The following is an 18358-nucleotide window of genomic DNA, read 5'->3' on the forward strand; positions in this document are numbered from 1 at the left end:
AGCGTCAGAAGAAAGAAAAAAACAAAAAGATCTTTGCAGTTGAGCAAGTGCTCCCATGTTTGATGAGCTCTGGTTAACGTGTAATGCAGATGCACGTGCACATTAGGGAGGGAGGAGGCCCAAAGGGACACACAGAGAATTTTATGTTTAATCTTTCTTGTCCTGTCTTAAAATACAAGTTTCATTTCATCACTACCAACGATATACATTAGTGCCTCTTTCCCTACAGCCTCCCCAAATCATATTCTCCAAATTCTGTCTGTTGGCCAATTTGACGGATTGAAAATAGCATTTCAGTGTAGTTTAAATTTTTCTTAGAATAAGGGAGGTTGAATGTCTTTTAACGTTTTTAAGGGCAATTTGTGTTTCTTTTCTGTAATTTACTGGTTCATGTGCTTTGCCCATTTAACCACTTTATCAATCTGATTTTAGAATATGTGCTGCTAAAACAAGCTTTGAAAGCTTTAAAAAAAAAAAGATTCCTGGTGTCCTCCACACACATACTGAATCAGAAGGGCCCATATTTAGGCTCAATAACCCTCTAGATTTAGAAACCATTGACCTAGATCATCAAAACAAATTTGTCACTCTAAATATTTACAATAGTGTAAGGCTGCATTACCTACAAAGTTAAATGGCTGCAACATGTTGTGTATTAAAAAATTTTTAACATTGTAAACATTAATATTTACCATAGAATTTAATATAACGTGGTGGAATGACATGGATGGCTCATGTTTCAAAAAGAAAAACTTGAACTTCTGAGTTTTCTCAGACTCCAAGTAGGCAGTAGTTTAATATCAGGACTAATGGTAGAGAAAGGAATCAGAATACCAAATCGAGAAATGTTAATAAGCAACGGGAATTAATACAACATTGTAAAACAACTACAATAAAAAAAAAATAATAAGCAACGGAGTATGAGGTGGCCTTGTGTAGACCCGGAACTGACCACTCTTTCTGAGCTTGCTTCTTACTCCTAAACTTTAACGAGATTGTTCGTTTTAGGAAGCCACAAGAATTTATATTACTTATTTGGTTTCAGATTAAATTTTGGACTACACTGAAACTGGAAACTGCCTATCTGGAGAAGAAATGGTCCCAGATCACTCATAGGCCGGTGAACAAAATAAATACAATACCACAAACCTTCGTCTGCAAAACGAAGCAATGGGAAACACCTGGGTCAGTTCCCAGGCAGGAAGAGAGGAGGGGCGGTGTCAGGCACAAGTGGGTGGGGCTAGCTCCGCAGTGGAGGAGGGTCTCTCCCGAGCGCCCGCTCCTCCTCCGTGACGTCACAGGTAGAGCCCGCCCCCAGCCGCCCAGGACTCCTGTTATAGCCGCTGCTCGCCAGGGCCCCGGAAGCTGCCCCTCTCGGGGGTCATGATGGGCAGCAAGATGGCGTCTGCCAGCAGGGTCGTTCAGGTAAGGAGACTCGGTTGCCTTTCCGCGCCGTAGGCAGTAGGGATGGTGCTGACTGTAGCACCGGCGCTGGGGAGGAAAGGCGGTGGTGGAGACTGCGCGGTGACCACGGCCCTGCATAGGGCCAGCAGCGGCTTCCCGGGGTGTATGTGAGAATTGGACCTTGAGCTCGTTGGGTCGGGCAGTGAGCCGGGGACCGCAGCTGAGGGTTCGAGCCAGGCCGCGGGAGTGCATCTCAGCAGGTAGGCACATAGCTGTTCCGAAGTCCCTGGACTGCCCTCCACCGGGACCTCGTTAGCCTGTTAGGAGTCTGCAGTTTGGCTGTCCTGGCAATATCCTGGCCAATCAGCGACCAGTATTGTCTGTGTTGTCGCGGATCAGCCAATCGGAAGGAAGGCGGTAGCGGTGAGTGAAAGGAAGCGAACCCTGCTTCTGACCTGGTGTCCCTTCAAGGTCTTGGGAATGGCCAGAGAACTGGCCCCGCGGGCTGCGTCTTCGCCGGAGGCGGGTTCTCCCCCACCAACCAGCGTCTGGTTACAGGCTGGATGGGGCAGAATGGAAAAAATACATATTTAAGTTTATCTGTAATATATGTCTTAGTGTTGGTTTCCTAAGCTTTTTTCCCCTGAATTTAGATTGGCGCTAGAGGAACTTTATTGTTAATCCACACATCAGTTACTAACTCCTGACAGCTTTTGTTTTTGCTTCTCCAGCTGTGACCTCTAGCTTAAATAGGAGAGGTAAAATTGGTATATAATGGGCGACAATCTCCACTTTTGTGGTTGCTTTACACGAGTTTTTTTCAACTCTTAAAGTATATTATTGTACAATTACCTTTTAACTTTGACACGAGAAGTGCATTTCCCTTTGCACATCTCTTAAAAGACCTTTTCTTAAAGTTATTTCGCTCTGAAAGAGAATCCTAGATCCCAGTCTTTGCTCCCATTGCAACGAATGATCCTCACTTACTCATTCAGCGGGTAGTTATTGAGCGTTAAAGGTGCCGTGAGGACAGGAGAACATCCGACAAAGGACTGGTATCCATAATAGATAATTATATATATCCATAATATATAGCCCAGTTTTTAAAATGGGTAAGAAAAACTTGATATTGCACAAAGCAAGATATTCAAATGAGCACTAAGCCAGTGAAAAGATACTCAACATCATTATTTGCCAGGAAAATGCAAATTAAAACCAGGAAGTACTACCACACCCACCAAAATTATTTAAAAGACTGACAATACCAAGTGGTGATGAGAACATGATGCACCTGAAACTCATACAATGCTAGTGGGAATATAAAATGGTACAGTCACTTTGAAAAACTTTTGTGGGCCTCTAATACTAGTTAAACATACCTACCCTATGTCCAAGCAGTTTTTCTCATAGGTTTATATCCCAGAGAAATGAGTGCATATACCTATTTAAAAAACTATATAAAAATGTTCATAGTTGCTTTATTAATAATAACCCCTAAACCAGAAATTATCCAAATGTCCATTAGCAAGATAAGGTGTGGTAGATTTGTTAAAATGGAACAGTACACAGCAATAATAAAGAACTTACTATTGATATATGCAACAACAATAAAAAAGATGCTGTGAGGTATACAGTAAGAAATGGTCTGTCTCCTTTTAACAAAGCTGCAAAGACTTGTATTCAGGTTCATAATACAAAGCAGTATGTGCTGACATTATGTAATAATTACATGTTAACATTAGCAAAATGTATTGAGTACTTCTGTGCCAGGCCTATACTCAGTGCTGAGACTGCAGTGCCAACAAGACAATACATGGTGCCTCCACAGAGCTTAGAACTTGGCTGTTGATTGGTGTCTTTAAGAAAGAGTAGTATTTCAACAGCCTGGCACAAACTGATAGGATTTCACAAAGCATAATGTCACCATTAAGTAGAGGGATTTGGCTGGACCACAGGGTATTCAAAAGTAATTTCAGAAGAGTAATTTATAAGTGTTCATTAAATGCCTGCTAAATGCCAAGCAGGGGCTTCCCTGGCGGTGCAGTGGCTAAGAATCCGCCTGCCAGTGCAGGGGACACAGGTTCAAGCCCTGGTCCAGGGAGATCCCACATGCTGCGGAGAAGCTAAGCCTGTGCGCCACAACTACTGAGCCTGCTCTCTACAGCCCCTGAGCCACAACTACTGAGCCCGTGTGCCACAACGACTGAAGCCCGTGCGCCTAGAGCCCGTGCTCCGCAACAAGAGAAGCCACCGCAATGAGGAGCCCACGCACCACAACGAAGAGTAGCTCCACTCAACACAACTAGAGAAAGCCCGCGTGCAACAACGAAGACCCAATGCAGCCAAAAATAAATACATAAATACATTTATTTAAAAATAATAATAATAAAATAAATGCCAAGCAGTATATATTTGATATGTTTGGGATGATGCGATAGTAGAAAGGAGATAGTTCATCATTCAGGAAATCGTTTGGCTGCATGAGACACAGGGGAAGAAGGTAAGTGGTTGGATTAATTCAGGGTTTGAGCTTTACAGGTGAGGTGAAAATAAACCTCCAGCAAGGCAGTTGAGAGTGCTAAGAGGTTTTTGAATGGACTGTAGGTTCTAGGCTAGATGAGAAAGGAAGTAAAGTCAGGATGGAACCAATTGACTGGGAGAAAAGGGAACGATAAAGGAAATGAAGGGCTTGCTGGAACTGATGGTGGGAAATAACAGAGAAGAGAGTTGTAAGTTAAAAGGTTGTAGTTGAGTTTAGATTTTAGATTAAGATTTTAGGGATGGTACAGTTCTGAACTCAGTAAAGAATTAAGAGTAAAAGAAAAGAACCTTTCAGGAATAGATGCTAAACTGGAAAGAATATAAAGGTCAATAGGCAACTTGGAAGTTTTGCTAAAGGAAATAGTGGAGGAAAGGAGAACAATGATTTTTTTTAAAAGTCACAGATAATGATTGAGGCCTAGGCAGGTCCCAGCCTGTCTGTGGTTTGGGGTTGCTATCTGCCTTATAAAGCAAAGTAGAGGGTTTGTCTTCTGAGAAGACAAGAGTTGTCTTCTCCTCTAAAAAAGCCTCTTACATAGTTGGCTTTGGCATCTTCCACGAACAGGAGGGCAGGGATTGAGGCCTCATGAGGCTCGGTTTTCAGTTGAGGTAGAGAGAGGAGATGGTGGTTATAACCAGAAAGTCCAGGGTGGAGTGTTACCTCCAGAACTCGTCACTGTTAACTCTGCCTGGGCTTCGTGAATCATAGAAGTGGATTCCTTAATAGAATAATAGTTTCCAAAAGAAATCACTGATAATGAAAAAAGGTGAAAGGGTTTCAGAGAAAATCATAGAGACGATAAAGACGAGACGATGCAACTTTTGTGTAATAAGTAGTCTATGAAAAAGTGACAGTAGATAGAGTTGACCAAGTCTCAAAACCTATAATTTAATAAAACTTTCCTGATACAAAAGAAAACTTAAAGTTATACCTTGTAGATTTGATCCAGTATGTTTGATTAATGAGTATATTCTAGTAAAATCATTAAATTTTAAAGAAAAAATTATTTGGTGATCCAAGCGACAAGACCAAGCACTTAAAAGAGAATGGAAGTTATCAGAGTTTTCAACAATAATACTTCATTAAGGAAAACATGTGGATAACATATTTAAGGTAGTTAAAGAAAATGTGAACCAAAGCTTTATCTAGCTACACTGACCTTCAAGTGTAAAGGCCACAAACTCTTCTTAACCTTTAATAACTCAGGGAATATTGTTCCCTGAAGCTCTTCTTACAGCTCTCACAGAGAATGAGCTTCAGACAACTAAGAAATACTTATTTGTACTTGTGGCTGTTTTAATATAGGAACTGGATGTAAGCACTGAATGTATTTAACTATAGAACTAAGACTAAATAATGCAGATAAGGGAGAAAGACTTGTTGGTAATATTATTTTTTTTGACAGTATAGATCTAATAAAACTTTAAAATGGAGGGAATAAGGGGAAGAGTATACAGAAGGTAGAATAAACTTGCTAATTGCCTCTGGTTATTAAATGGTAGTAAAAGATGGGGAGGGAAGGCAGAGAAGAGATTACCATCAACTACCATTCTTTCTCATAATAGTGAACCAATAGATAGTATCTCAGAAACGGGCAACTAAGAGTATTATCTAAAGGTAGCAACATAACATAAACATACAAAAGTACAAATCTTTCCAAATACCAAAAAACAAAACAACAAACCCCACAAATGAAAGCAAAGAAAAAGATCATATGACAAAGGACTTTATATTTAAATAATCATATAATGATATGACAGAAAATACACCAAACTTGTGAGTTATATCTATAAATTCAAATGGTGTAACTGCCCTTTTAAAAGTATTTTCATATTGGCCAACAAATGAATAATCAATGCTATGCTATATATGAGGCACAGCTAAAACTAAGAGACTTAGAAAGGTAGAAATAACAGGATAGTCAACTGATCTTTGACAAAGAAGCAAAGGCAATGCAATAGAGAAAAGATAGTCTTTTCAATAAATGTTGCTGGAACAACTAGACATCCACTTGCAAAACATGAATCTAGACACAGACGTTATACCTTTCACAAAAATTAACTCAGAATGGATCATAGGCCTATATGTAAAGTGGAAAACTATAAAACTTCTAGAAGATAACAGAGAAGAAAATTTAGATGATCTTGGATTTGGCAGTGACTTTTTAAATACAACACCAAATGCACAATCCATGAAAGAAATAATTGATAAACTGGATGTCATTAAAATTAAAAATTTCTGGTCTGCAAAAGACACTGTGAAGAGAATGAGAAGACAAGCCACAGATTGGGAGAAAATATTTGCAAAAAGAATATCTAATAAAGGATGTTATTCAAGATATATAAAGAACTCTTAAAAGTTCCCTGGTGGCACAGTGGTTAAGAATCTGCCTGCCAATGCAGGGGACACAGGTTCGAGCCCAGATCTGGGAAGATCCCACATGCCATGGAGGAGCTAAGCCCATGCACCACAGCTACTGAGCCTGTGCCCTAGAGCCCACGATCCACAACTACTGAAGCTCATACGCCCTAGAGCACGTGCTCCGCAACAAGAGAAGCCACCGCAATGAGGAGTCCACGCTCACCTGCAACTAGAGGAAGCCCGCGCACAGCAACGAAGGCCCAACACAGCCAAAAATAATAAATAAATTTATATTTAAAAAAATGGGGATTCCCTGGTGGCGCAGTGGTTGAGAGTCCGCCTGCTGATGCAGGGGACATGGGTTCGTGCCCCGGTCCGGGAAGATCCCACATGCCACGGAGCAGCTGGGCCCGTGAGCCACGGCTGCTGAGCCTGTGCGTCCAGAGCCTGTGCTCTGCAATGGGAGAGGCCTCAATAGTGAGAGGCCCGCGTACCAGAAAAAAAAAAAAAAAAGAAAAAAAAAAGAAAGTCAACAATGAAAACAGCCTGACTAAAAAATGGGCAAAAGAGCTGAACAAACACCTCATCAAAGAAGATATACAGATGACAATGATATGAAAAGATGTTCAACATCATAGTCATTAGGGAATTAATTGCAAATTAAAACAACAGTAAGACACCTCTATATACCTATTAGAATGGCTGAAACCCAGAATACTGACACCACCAAATGCTGACAAGGAGGTGGAGCAATGGGAACTCTCATTCACTGCTGTGGAGAATGCAAAGTGCCACAGCCACTTCGGGAGGCAGTTTGGCAGTTTCTTACACAACTGAACATACTTTTACCATATGGTTGAACAATCGCACTTTTACCCAAATGAATTGAAAACTTACGTCCGAACAAAAACCTGCACATGGATGTTTATAGCAGCTTCATTTATAACTGCCAAAACTTGGAAACAACCAAGATGTCTTTCAGTAGGTGAATGGATAAATAAACTGTGGTACATCCAGATAATGTAATATTACTCAACCCAAATTATATTATTGTAATATTATATTATTATATAATTATATATTTGTATATTATACAAATATAATTTATAATGTTATTTCAAAAAGAAACAAGCTACCAAGCCAGGAAAAATCATGGAAGAAACATACATGCATGTTACTAAATGAAAGAAGCCAATCTGAAAAGGCTACATGCTGTATGATTCCATCTGCATGACATTCTGGAAAAGGCAAAACTGTGGAGACAGTAAACAGTGGTTGCCAGAGATTGGGGAATGAAGGGGTGAGTAGGCAGAACACAGAAGATGCTATAATAGTGAATATGTCATTGTACATTTGTCAAAACCCATAGAACATACAACACCAAGAATGAACTCTAATGTAAAACTTTGGGTGATAATGACGTGTTAATATAGTTTCATCATTTGTAACAAATAGAATACTCTGGTGGGAGATGTCCACAGTGAGGAAGGCTAGGGGCTGGGGTGAGTGGGGCTGTGCCCAGTGGTATAGGAGAACTGGAAGAAGATTGGAAATGACTCAAATTAACAACCCAAAATAACAGGGGGCTGGTTGAATAAACTCATGGCATTTATCCTGACTTCCTGCTGATTCCCTCAGATTCCAGTCTTAACACTACAGTATTCTTCCTTGCCTTCCCTCATCCCATATTTATATGTTCTTTCTCTCACAGGGAAATCCCTGCCTTCCACAAACATCAATATATGTATATACTCATTTGCTTAGTCCTACAATATATACAAAATGTATAGCTATATCTATACAACCAACCTACTAAGTAAAAAGTTCAAGATTTCTTTGTATTTCTTTTTGTCTTTAGACTGAAGGTATATAGTCCAAGCACTGTGAGAGTTATTTGGATTAGCTCCTTTTTTTTCCTTAGTTATAAGCTGGTCAACTAATTGACAGACTTATTTGTTTCTCTTTGTATTTACATTTAGAGTTTAAAAAAGACAATTTTGAGACAGGAAAATTTGAGCATAGCTAAATAATAGATGATATTAAAGAATTATTTTTGTTAAGTGTGGGAAAAGTATTGGGACTATGGTTTAACCAAATCCTTTTCTGTTAGTGATACATGTAGATGGTATTAACAGATGAGATGAGATGACTGGGATTTGTTTAATGGGGGAAGGGTTGATGAAATAAGATTGATTACTGTTGAAATTGTGTGATGTGTTTATCAGGGTTTATTATACTACTCTGTCTACTTTTATGTATTTTTAAAATTTTCTCTTAAAAAGGGGGGATACCAAGCTGTGGGAATTTAATGTATATGGGCATATTACCTTTTTTTTTTTTTTTTTTTTTCCCCCGGCACGCGGGCCTCTCACTGTTGTGGCCCCTCCCGCTGCGGAGCACAGGCTCCGGACGCGCAGGCCCAGCGGCCATGGCCCACAGGACCAGCCGCTCCGCGGCATGTGGGATCCTCCTGGACTAGGGCACGAACCCGCGTCCCCTGCATCGGCAGGCAGACTCCCAACCACTGCGCCACCAGGGAAGCCCAACCATATTTTTAAGTGTACAAAAGCAATGTTGAAATGGATTCTTTCTCTCTGGTGTATGTACATTTGTTTAAGTGTGTGTATACATACTTACATACCTATACAGTTAGCCCTTACCTACAAATGGTCTATTCACTCATTTGTCAGATGTTTGCTGAGCATTTACTATGTACTGGCTACTTCTGCAGAAGTACTTAATTTTCCATCTCTGCCTTTCCAGGAGCTTTGCTCTCCTGTAATCATTGGCTCATTTACTGTCCTCTACACAATATTCTTAGGATGTTCAGGTTGCTGTGGAAACACAGGAGGAGTTTTTAAATCAGATTTAGGAATCGGGAATCTTCTTAGAGAGGAGTGACAGTTGAGCTGTTTTCAAAGATAAGCAGTCAGATGAAAATGGAGGCATGGAAGCGGGGTGGGACCTGGGAGAGATTCGTGGCAGAGCACACAAGCTGTAGATTGAATGGGGATGGAAATGGTATGAGGAGTTAGGGAAGTGAAAAGTACTTCAGAATACCTGGAGTGAAAGGTACAGTGGTGGGGAATGAGGCTAGAGAGGTAGGGAGAGACCTGATCATGATGGACCTGTGTGTGCCAAATGCGAGTTTGAAGTTTATCCTGAAAAGCTTAGGACTATAGGAAGGAAAGAACACTCTTTCAAGAAGCCTGGCTATGAAAAGAAACAGGTACTACATGGAGTGAGAAGGCTTGTTTTTTAACATGAAAGATGTGAACATGCTTTAATGCTTAGGGAGACAACTATCTTCCAGCATTTTCTCACAGCAGCAGAATTATGGTGGTTAGTTTTCAGACCCATCCCTACAAGCCTATTTGTTTCTGTACTCATATAAAATGTGTAATGTGTAGTACATATATACAAATATATTGCAGATAAACACACACCTGTCTCACTAGTTACACAGCAACTTACAGATTACGTTAGTAAAAAATAGTACTCTGTTTATTAGAGTCTCAGCATTTTATATATATTCAGAAGATTTCATACTGAAAGTTCTGCTTAAGCTCCTCTGTAGCATTAACTGGAATTTTAGGGATAAAACATTAATACTCTTCAAATATCTTATTAAAAACAGTGTTCTAAATACATGTATTTCTATGGGTATAGGAAAAAGGCTGAAGTCAAGGGCTATCAAATGTTTAAGTCTATTTTATGTGGGTTTTGGCTTATAGATGGTGTTTTCTTCTTTGTGCTTTTCTGTGTTTTTTCCAAATTTTTTACACAGAACATGGGTTACTTTTATAGTCAGAAAAAGTATTCTTTTGATTACCTAATTTTCAATATGCTTTTTATCCTATTCTATCTAAACCACTAGGTATTAACATAGTAGAGAAACAACACTCACTACAAGTCAGGAAACTTGCAATTCTTACCAATCAGCAGGGTGATTTAGAAGTCATGCAACATAAAATCCTTGTCACCTTATAGGGTTGTTTTGAGGTCAGTAGGCAGTACAGTAAAATATCTTGTGATGTATAAAGTACAAAGTTCTTATGAATATCAGATAATAGTTCATAGACTAGCTATCCTTGTTGGGAAAGAGTAAAATTGAAAATAGTAAAATTTAAAGTCGCTGTCAGGTACTAAGTTATTTTATTTTAACAAAGGCATCTGCTTGTGAGGTTCATTAGATTATTTCTTATGTAGTAAATGAGGTTATTTTAGTGCTTCATTTCTTTTTCATGCATTTTATTTTTCCTTTAGGTAGTCAAGCCACATACTCCATTAATAAGGTTCCCTGACAGAAGAGACAATCCTAAACCCAATGGTAAGCTGTAGTTTATTTATACTAAAAGGATATGTACATGCAGATTTATACATGAATATTCTATTATACACAATATTTCTCATTTTAGAATCCGGTAGGCAATGGTAGCTTAGATCACAATGGTATGTTAGGTTGCATTAACTAACTTTCTATTACCTCCTTGTAAAAAAGTAGTAACTTGACAATAGGTATTTCTGAATTTTTAATGATACTGTGTTTATATATGGGAATTTTTGTTCCACCTTCTGTCCTTCAGAAGAATGTCCCATGCTTATATTTGCAGAGATTATGATGAATAACCACCATTCCTATATTTCTCTCCCAGCTAACCTTTTCTTTCATTCACTGATTTATCTGTTCATTGAGGCAGTAAATATTTCTTGGATTGCCTTAGAACTTAACAATCATTGCCTATTACAGTAACTGAAGATTCTGAACAAGTTCTGTTTTTCTCTTACTGCTCTGTCAGCTGTCTTTAATTATAAGATACTTGACCTTTAATTTAGGGAGAATTTTAACAAATTTTGTATGGATATTTTTAACTTATTGTAACTCTTGAAAAATTAAGATATAGGTGACAAACAAGTATGGAGAAAACAAATCTCATCTGCATTTACCAACTTTCTTATTCTCCATTGTATGGTATTACCTGTAATCTCTACCATATGACAAAATTTAAGTAATGTAAGTTATCCATACGGGTTGAACTCCACTACCTAGAAATTTCATTATTTTATGAACTTACTCTTCAATTTAGTAATTCATTCACTTAAAACTACCTCATTTGCTTTAAAAAGAACTTTATGAAACTATATAGAGCTACCCAACGAAGTTACTCTATAATACTTATCTCTTGGATTGTAATACTTATCATTTTAAGAATAACTTGAGGGCTTCCCTGGTGGCGCAGTGGTTGGGGGTCTGCCTGCGGATTGGGGGGACACGGGTTCCTGCCCCGGTCCGGGGAGATCCCACGTGCCGCGGAGCGGCTGGGCCCGTGAGCCATGGCCGCTGGGCCTGTGCATCCAGAGCCTGTGCTCCGCAACAGGAGAGACCACAACAGTGAGAGGCCCGCGTACCGCAAAAAAAAAAAAGAATAACTTGATTATTTAATGATAGATAATTCAAAATAGTATTTTAAGACACTGAACAATTCCTCTATTTTTTTGTTTTTTTTAATTTCAGTGTCAGAAGTTCTGAGATCAGCAGGACTACCGTCTCACTCTTCTTCAATTTCACAGCATTCTAAGGGAAGTAAATCGCCAGACTGGCTGATGCATCCGGGTCCACCAGACACTGCAGAGTTAATAAAAACTTTACCTCAGAAGTACAGAAGGAAACTTGTATCTCAAGAAGAAATTGAATTTATCCAAGTACGTTGTTGCTCTTTATCCCAATACTGTGGAAAACACCTCAACGTTATTGGCTTTGGAGTTTCATATTGCTGATTTCCATGTTCTTCCCATTGTCTTGTCAAGGTGTGTCCATAGCTAAGACAGGGATGGTCATGTAGGCCTGGACTATGAGAAATAAATGATGTTCGAGCCCTCAGTAAATGTGCATGAAGGAATATATGTGTAGAAGTATAGTATGGTAAATAGCAAAATATATATACCCCATGGAAAAAAGCTCTTTAGGGTCCTCATTAATTTTTTTTTAATTAATTTACTTTTCTCTGCGTTGGGTCTTCGTTGCTGTGCGTGGGCTTTCTCTAGTTGCGGCAAGCGGGGGCTACTCTTTGTTGCGGTGCATGGGCTTCTCATTGTGGTGGCTTCTCTTGTTGCGGAGCACGGGCTATAGTCGCGCAGGCTTCAGTAGTTGTGGCACATGGACTCTGTAGTTGTGGCTTGCGGGCTCTAGAGCACAGGCTGGGCAGTCGTGGTGCATGGGCTTAGTTGCTTTGCGGCATGTGTGATCTTCCCGGACCAGGGCTCGAACCTGTGTCCCCTGCATCGGCAGGCAGATTCTTAACCACTGCGCCTCCAGGGAAGCCCCCTCATTGATTTTTTAGAGTGTAAAGGACCAAGAAATTTGAGGACCATTGATCTACGTCAACCTTGAGTCCTCTTCAGATCTGAAGTTCTTTATAACATTGATAGGAGTGCCCCAAAGCTATGAAAAATCTGAAATTGTTTTTAAAACCTAAAGATCATTTGATTAAAATGTTTCAAATTTGTATAGTGGCCATGAAAACATTTCTTTGTAAATGAAACACCTAATCTTATTGCTTTATTACTTCCTTTTCAGCGTGGAGGTCCAGAATAATCACTGACAATGTGGCTGCTGTTTGTTTAATCAGACAAAGAAGAGTCTTTACAATGAAGGACTTCCAGAATGACAAATGAGAAATTGTACATTAAACAACTTTAATAAAATTTCTGTAAAAAAAAAAAAGTATAGAAAATTTAGGACACTTGTATCTCCTAATTTATGTATCTTGGTCAGCTTCTCCACAAGCTTACCTGATTGTTTATATACTTTATACTTATTAAAGTATACATTTTTAAATGTTAGCCTATTAATTTACTCAGATAATCAAATTATCAAGCATTACAGTGTTGAACTATTAAAAGTACACAATGTCTAGTGAACAATCATAGGTTTACCATAATTTCACTTCTCTTTCAGTTTCTGTTTAAACATGGAAAGAATATATCCGGCAGAATTGCAGCTTTCTGGAAGTAATTTTCCTGGAATTGGATAAGGATCAGTGAAATAATGACTCCATTATTTGTTCTTAATTCTCTCAGTGTTTTTGCATTCACAACGTTACTGGAGAATAACTGGCTCAATAAGCATATCTTACTCTAAATAATAAAAATACAGCCATGGTAAAACAGATGCCTTTGTGGTATTAAGACTAGGGAGTTAACACAAAAGATTATGTAACCTGTGTTCAGAAAAAAATGTCAGTATCAAATGGAGAATAAGAGATCAAAATGAATATAGCATAGGAATAACATTTGACCAGAAATTTTAAGTTACTATGTTTTTAGGGGTGTTAAGAAAGTCTTGTTCTTTGGTTTATTTTACTGTTTTGATTGTGATCATGTGTACAAATCCTGACAAGCATAAACTTTCTCAAACTTCATTGTCCAAAAGCCTCATAAAATCAACCTATTCACCTTATTAAGGCAATTTACAGAATTTTAATAGGCTCTTCCTGTGCCAAGGGTATGTATGATTGTGAAAGTAAAGCCTCACAAAGTGAAATAAATTCTCTTCTATACCTTTAATGATTTCTAGAATATGCGTTAAAGAAGTCATCCCTAATAGTAAGGGTAACTCATGAGTAATAGACACAGTAGAATTGTTGAGTACGTTTTTGTATTTGCCCAGTTGCGTATGGATTAATCTTTATATTTTTTTTCTTTTTTACTATTTCAGAGTTGATCTGCTTTTCGTGTAAATTCTGTATTGTGGCTTAGTATAAATGTTGCCCAACTTGAATGTGAAACAGGAGTTTGGTGCTAGCAATGAGCTATTCTGGTAACTCATGAGAAATACATGACTCATGATTTCTTTTTTATTATTTCAAAAATATACTTGGAAAAATTTCTTAAAAACTAGCACTATTCTCTTTTTTCTCCTTAGCTTTCTCATTTCAGTAAAAGGAAGCCCAAGGCAATTTTTTTGCTCTCAGGGTAGGTGCAGGAAATGAAGAGTGGCTTGAGTAATGTCGTGGGCCAGCAGTTAGAAACCCCAATACTGGTACCGTCTGAGGACCACCTTTACTACAGCTGCTGCCATGAAAGTTCCAATGAAAAAATATATCACTTTTACAGAATTTATGACTAGAGGTATGGCAAAAGGATGTTCGTGGGAATTGCTGCCATAGGATGAGCTCCCAAGGAGGATGGTGTCATAGAAAGAATTTGGGCTTGACTTAGAGTAAATAGCTTGTGTTTTCATTTAGGAGTTAAACAGTTAAGTATCTGTAACCGTTAGCAAATCGCTCAGTTTGTCCAACTTGCAGTTTTTTCTCCAGTACTATACAATGTGATAGGCAGGATCAAATTAGTGTATTGTCTACTACGTTGTAACAAATCACCCCCAAATTTAGTGGCTGAAAACGACACTCACTTAATAGCTCATGGTTTCTCTGGGTCAGGAATTCTGGGGCAGCTTGGCAGGGCAGGTCTGCTCAGTGTTTTTCATGAGGTTGCAATCAATGCCACCTGGGGCTGCAGTTATCTGAAGGTTTCACTGGGGCTGGACCATCCATCTCGAAGATAGCTCACTCACATAGCTGGCAGGTTGATGCTGGCTGTTGGCAGGAGGCCTCAGTTCCCCTCCACCTAGGCTTCTCCACAGGGCTGCCTGAATGAATTCATGACATGATGGCTGAATTCCTCCAGAGCAAATGATCCAAGTGTACAGGCAGAAGCAGCAATACCTCTTTATGATCTAGACTCAAATTATATACATTCATTTCTGCAATACTCTATTAGTCACACAGAACAGCCTGTTTCATTGTGTGAGTAAACTACACAAGTGCATTAATACCAGAAGGCAAGAATCATTAGGGCCATCTTGGAAGCTGGCTCCTACTGGTGTGTGAAAGCGCTTTCTTAACTGTAAAATGCTATACAGATGCTGAATGGTATTTTATATTTATACAGTGCCCTAATGAACCCAGAATATCACTTAAACATTGCCTTTGTTACCCTATTTAAAATGTCCCAATATAGGAATTTACTTGTCAGCAGCATGATATAATGTGATTATCAATTCATATGCCATGGCACACTTGGGAACCTCAAGCCTCAAATTTAGCTCACTATTTAGCTTATTTCTACTACAAGTGAGGTTAGATTACTGTTAACAGTGATGTCTTTTAGAAGGAACGATTACCTAAGTCACGTGACATCATATATCACTAGGTATGACTTGCCACAATTAAGAGGTATAAGTGGTAGAGATGGTATGTTTTCTGCAACATAGGAGAATTTTGCTTAATGAATATATCAGTGCTCAATAAAGACCCAAGTAGTGACAAAGAGCTGGAACGTGACCAGTTAATAGTTATGTGATGGCTAACATAAACTGCACACTGTCAGTATCCTAAGGGTTTCTGACGTGTGCAGTCATTTAAGCCTTACAGCAACCCAGTGAGTAGGTCCTATTAACAGAAGAAACTAGCAACAGAAAGGTTAAATAATTTGCCCAAATCATAAACCTAGTAAATGAATAGTTGTGGGGCCAGTATTCATATGCAGGTAGCCTAGATCCAGAGTAAGGACTCAGCCTTTACACTGTATTACCTTGAGTAAGTTATGAGTTTTTGTATTCTGCTGCCTTCTTCAACCTAACTCTGAAAATCAGGATTCTCCACTCTTAGAAGCATCAAATGCTCCAGCTCAAAACCTTAGAATTATCCTTTTCTTCCCCCACAACCCATGTCCAGTCTGTCAGCAAGTTGTATTGGCTAGAAGCCAAACTGGTACCCTCAATACAACCATCTGGATTCCTGCAATAATTCTTTAACTGGCCTTCTTGGTTTTCCTTGCCCCTCTAAGTTTACAGTGTAATCTCTCACAACAGTCAAAGGGCGAGTTTTAAAACATTAAGTCCGATATCACTTGTCTGCTCAAAACTCTGCAGTGGCTTTTCAGTAATGTCTTTCTGGTAACACCCTATTTAAAATCACAAACCCTACTATCTATCCCCTTTCCCAGCTTTATTATCTCTGTAGCACTTATCACTATGTATCATAGCGTATTTTAATTATCTCCTCCCATTGGAAGGCACTGATATTTGTTTTTCCCCTGCTGATTTCTCAGAGTCTGCAACAGAGCCTGGCATATTGTAAGCATTCAATATATATTCGTTGAATAAATGAATTAATTGATTTGTATGAAAACTTATGAGAATCAAAGTTGGGTACTGATCACAGTTAACCATTGAGCGCTACGTCTAAACTTTGTGCAAGTTTCATTTAATCCTCGCAACCACCTATGATGTAGTCTACAAGTTCCACCTTACAGGGTAGAAAACTGATGGCCGGAAGTCTGTTCCACAGCACAAAATTGTTCAGTTGACTTGGAACTTCTTTGCCTAGACGTGCTTCTTCATAAAGGACTAAGAATTCCTCTTGATCAGCCCTTAAGAACTGGGCACTCGCTTGAGTAACCTGAAATTGTCGGCTTAGGCGTCCACAGTAACCATGGTGACAGGACACCCTTGAGCAAAAACTAGAGAGCGAGATCAGAGACAAGGCCGAGCCTTCCGCACTCATACACACCTATTAAATCCTGAACACAGAGCATCGTATCAGAGCGCTGATCCGTCTTCGGTAGTGAAGAAAGTATCTAAGTTAAAACGGTAACAGGGTGACACAGCCACCACCGAGAGCACCCCGCTTCCGGTACAATCTGCGGTCACGTGGTAGGACGGGGTGCGGCGCAGAAGAGCCCTCCAGCCCTGCCTCTTGCCGCTCCCTTAGGGCGGGCTCTGGCCGGACCTACTTAACAGCATCCCCGCCCACCCCGGAAGTGGGGGCGGAGCTAATGAAGCATCGGCGCTCAGTGGGCGGAAGTGGCTGTGGGAGGCTTTAAGGTGCTTTAAATTCTCGCTGTCTTGGGAGCTCTCCCGTTTCAGTTGGAGTCGAGCTTCGCGTGACAGATGGCTGTGGACGTGAAGTCGCGAGCAAAGCGTTATGAAAAACTGGACTTCCTCGGCGAGGGACAGGTGAGATTCTCGGGTGGGGCTCGGAGGGCCCTGAGCGGGGAACGCCGGGCCGCCTCACACCGTCGCGGGTTTTCTCGTGGAAGCCAGCGGACGGGCCACGCTGCTCGTTCTGCTTGCGGGAGGCTGCCCAGACCCCTCCTGCGGCCCCTCTGTCCACCCTGGACATGAGACCTTGAGCGGCCTTCTCCGAAGAATAGACTGGAACGAGACGTGGACGGCCCCACCACGTTTCAAGCCGCCGCGAGTTTTTTCCAAGAACCCTGGGTTCCTTGCTTCCCCGAATCTAATAAAGTAAAAAGGCAAACACAAACCAAAAAAACTCTCACCAACTTAACTTTATTCCTCTTCTTCTCTCTAGTTTGCCACGGTTTACAAGGCCAGAGACAAGAACACCAACCAAATTGTCGCCATTAAGAAAGTGAGTTGCAATTTGTTTTTCCTTGAGTCTCCTTGAAGATGTGTGTATCTGGGAGCCGGTGTCTGGCCGTTTTACTTCTCTTGACCGTTTTCTGCTAGTGAGGAGTTACTTAGGTGATTTTCAAAGAAAATAGAATTTCTTAGTGTCTTGTGTTCCAACGTGGAACTCGGGTTGAACTTGTGTTTTGTTGCATTCATTGAAATTGAAATGAAGAGGAAGCTGTGCGTTATGTTTGTTCTATAAACGCAGACCTTGGAAAAGGGGACAAATACTGCTCGTCTCTTGGGTCCTCAGAACACCTGACCTTTCCAGGGCCCTATTTCTGCCTCACCTGAATCCACTTTGTATATCTGTATTTCCTGAGTACAGGTTTACCATGAAAGGCTTTCGCCAGCATTAATGACATTGCTGTGGTGCGGGGTTTTTTTTAATGGTTTCAGTAGCTTTTTTACTCGCATTCATTCAAGAAACTTCGGTCATATTTAGTTAACTCTCTATATACCAAGCACTTTCACCCTCGGTTTTTCATTTAATCCTCATAAGAGCCCATGAAGTAGGTAAAGTATCTCTATTTTACACTTGAGGTGGCTGAAACTAAGAGAGATTAGGTGAC

The 18358-nt window shown here is 39.9% G+C and overlaps 2 protein-coding genes and 1 long non-coding RNA gene across 4 annotated transcripts in view; 2 read left to right on the top strand and 1 right to left on the bottom strand.

Moving 5' to 3' along the window:
- LOC117311584 (uncharacterized) overlaps window positions 1–17279 on the bottom strand; it is a 23117-nt gene extending 5838 nt beyond the window's left edge. The window contains exons 1-3 of the long non-coding RNA XR_004525800.2: window positions 16882–17279; window positions 14721–14957; window positions 1150–1963 (exon numbers count right to left, since the gene is read on the bottom strand). This is a non-coding gene — a long non-coding RNA (uncharacterized lncRNA). The remainder of the gene's footprint in view (window positions 1–1149; window positions 1964–14720; window positions 14958–16881) is intronic.
- On the top strand, window positions 1294–13476 carry KGD4 (alpha-ketoglutarate dehydrogenase subunit 4). The gene is made up of 4 exons (XM_019929922.3): window positions 1294–1425; window positions 10574–10637; window positions 11823–12010; window positions 12885–13476. The coding sequence occupies exons 1-4, from the start codon at window positions 1384–1386 to the stop codon at window positions 12900–12902; spliced, it is 312 nt and encodes a 103-aa protein (XP_019785481.1). The 5' UTR covers window positions 1294–1383; the 3' UTR covers window positions 12903–13476.
- CDK7 (cyclin dependent kinase 7) overlaps window positions 17146–18358 on the top strand; it is a 27976-nt gene continuing 26763 nt past the window's right edge. The window contains exons 1-2 of one of the 2 annotated variants that reach the window (XM_019929920.3): window positions 17146–17327; window positions 17686–17745. In XM_019929920.3, coding sequence (XP_019785479.1) covers window positions 17262–17327; window positions 17686–17745 — 126 coding nt within the window. In that variant the 5' untranslated portion in view covers window positions 17146–17261. The remainder of the gene's footprint in view (window positions 17328–17685; window positions 17746–18358) is intronic. The other variant, XM_019929921.3, reaches the window with a different exon arrangement.

This window comes from Tursiops truncatus, chromosome 3 (genome assembly GCF_011762595.2).
Source record: "Tursiops truncatus isolate mTurTru1 chromosome 3, mTurTru1.mat.Y, whole genome shotgun sequence".
NCBI lineage: Eukaryota > Metazoa > Chordata > Mammalia > Artiodactyla > Delphinidae > Tursiops > Tursiops truncatus.

Excerpts from the sequence above, each read along its gene's own strand:
- KGD4 (XM_019929922.3), top strand. The coding sequence starts at position 1,384 with ATGATGGGCAGCAAGATGGCGTCTGCCAGCAGGGTCGTTCAG. Across the intron at positions 1,426-10,573 it reads CTGCCAGCAGGGTCGTTCAG|GTAGTCAAGCCACATACTCC; the intron begins GTAAGGAGACTC and ends TTTTTCCTTTAG. Across the intron at positions 10,638-11,822 it reads AGACAATCCTAAACCCAATG|TGTCAGAAGTTCTGAGATCA; the intron begins GTAAGCTGTAGT and ends TTTTAATTTCAG.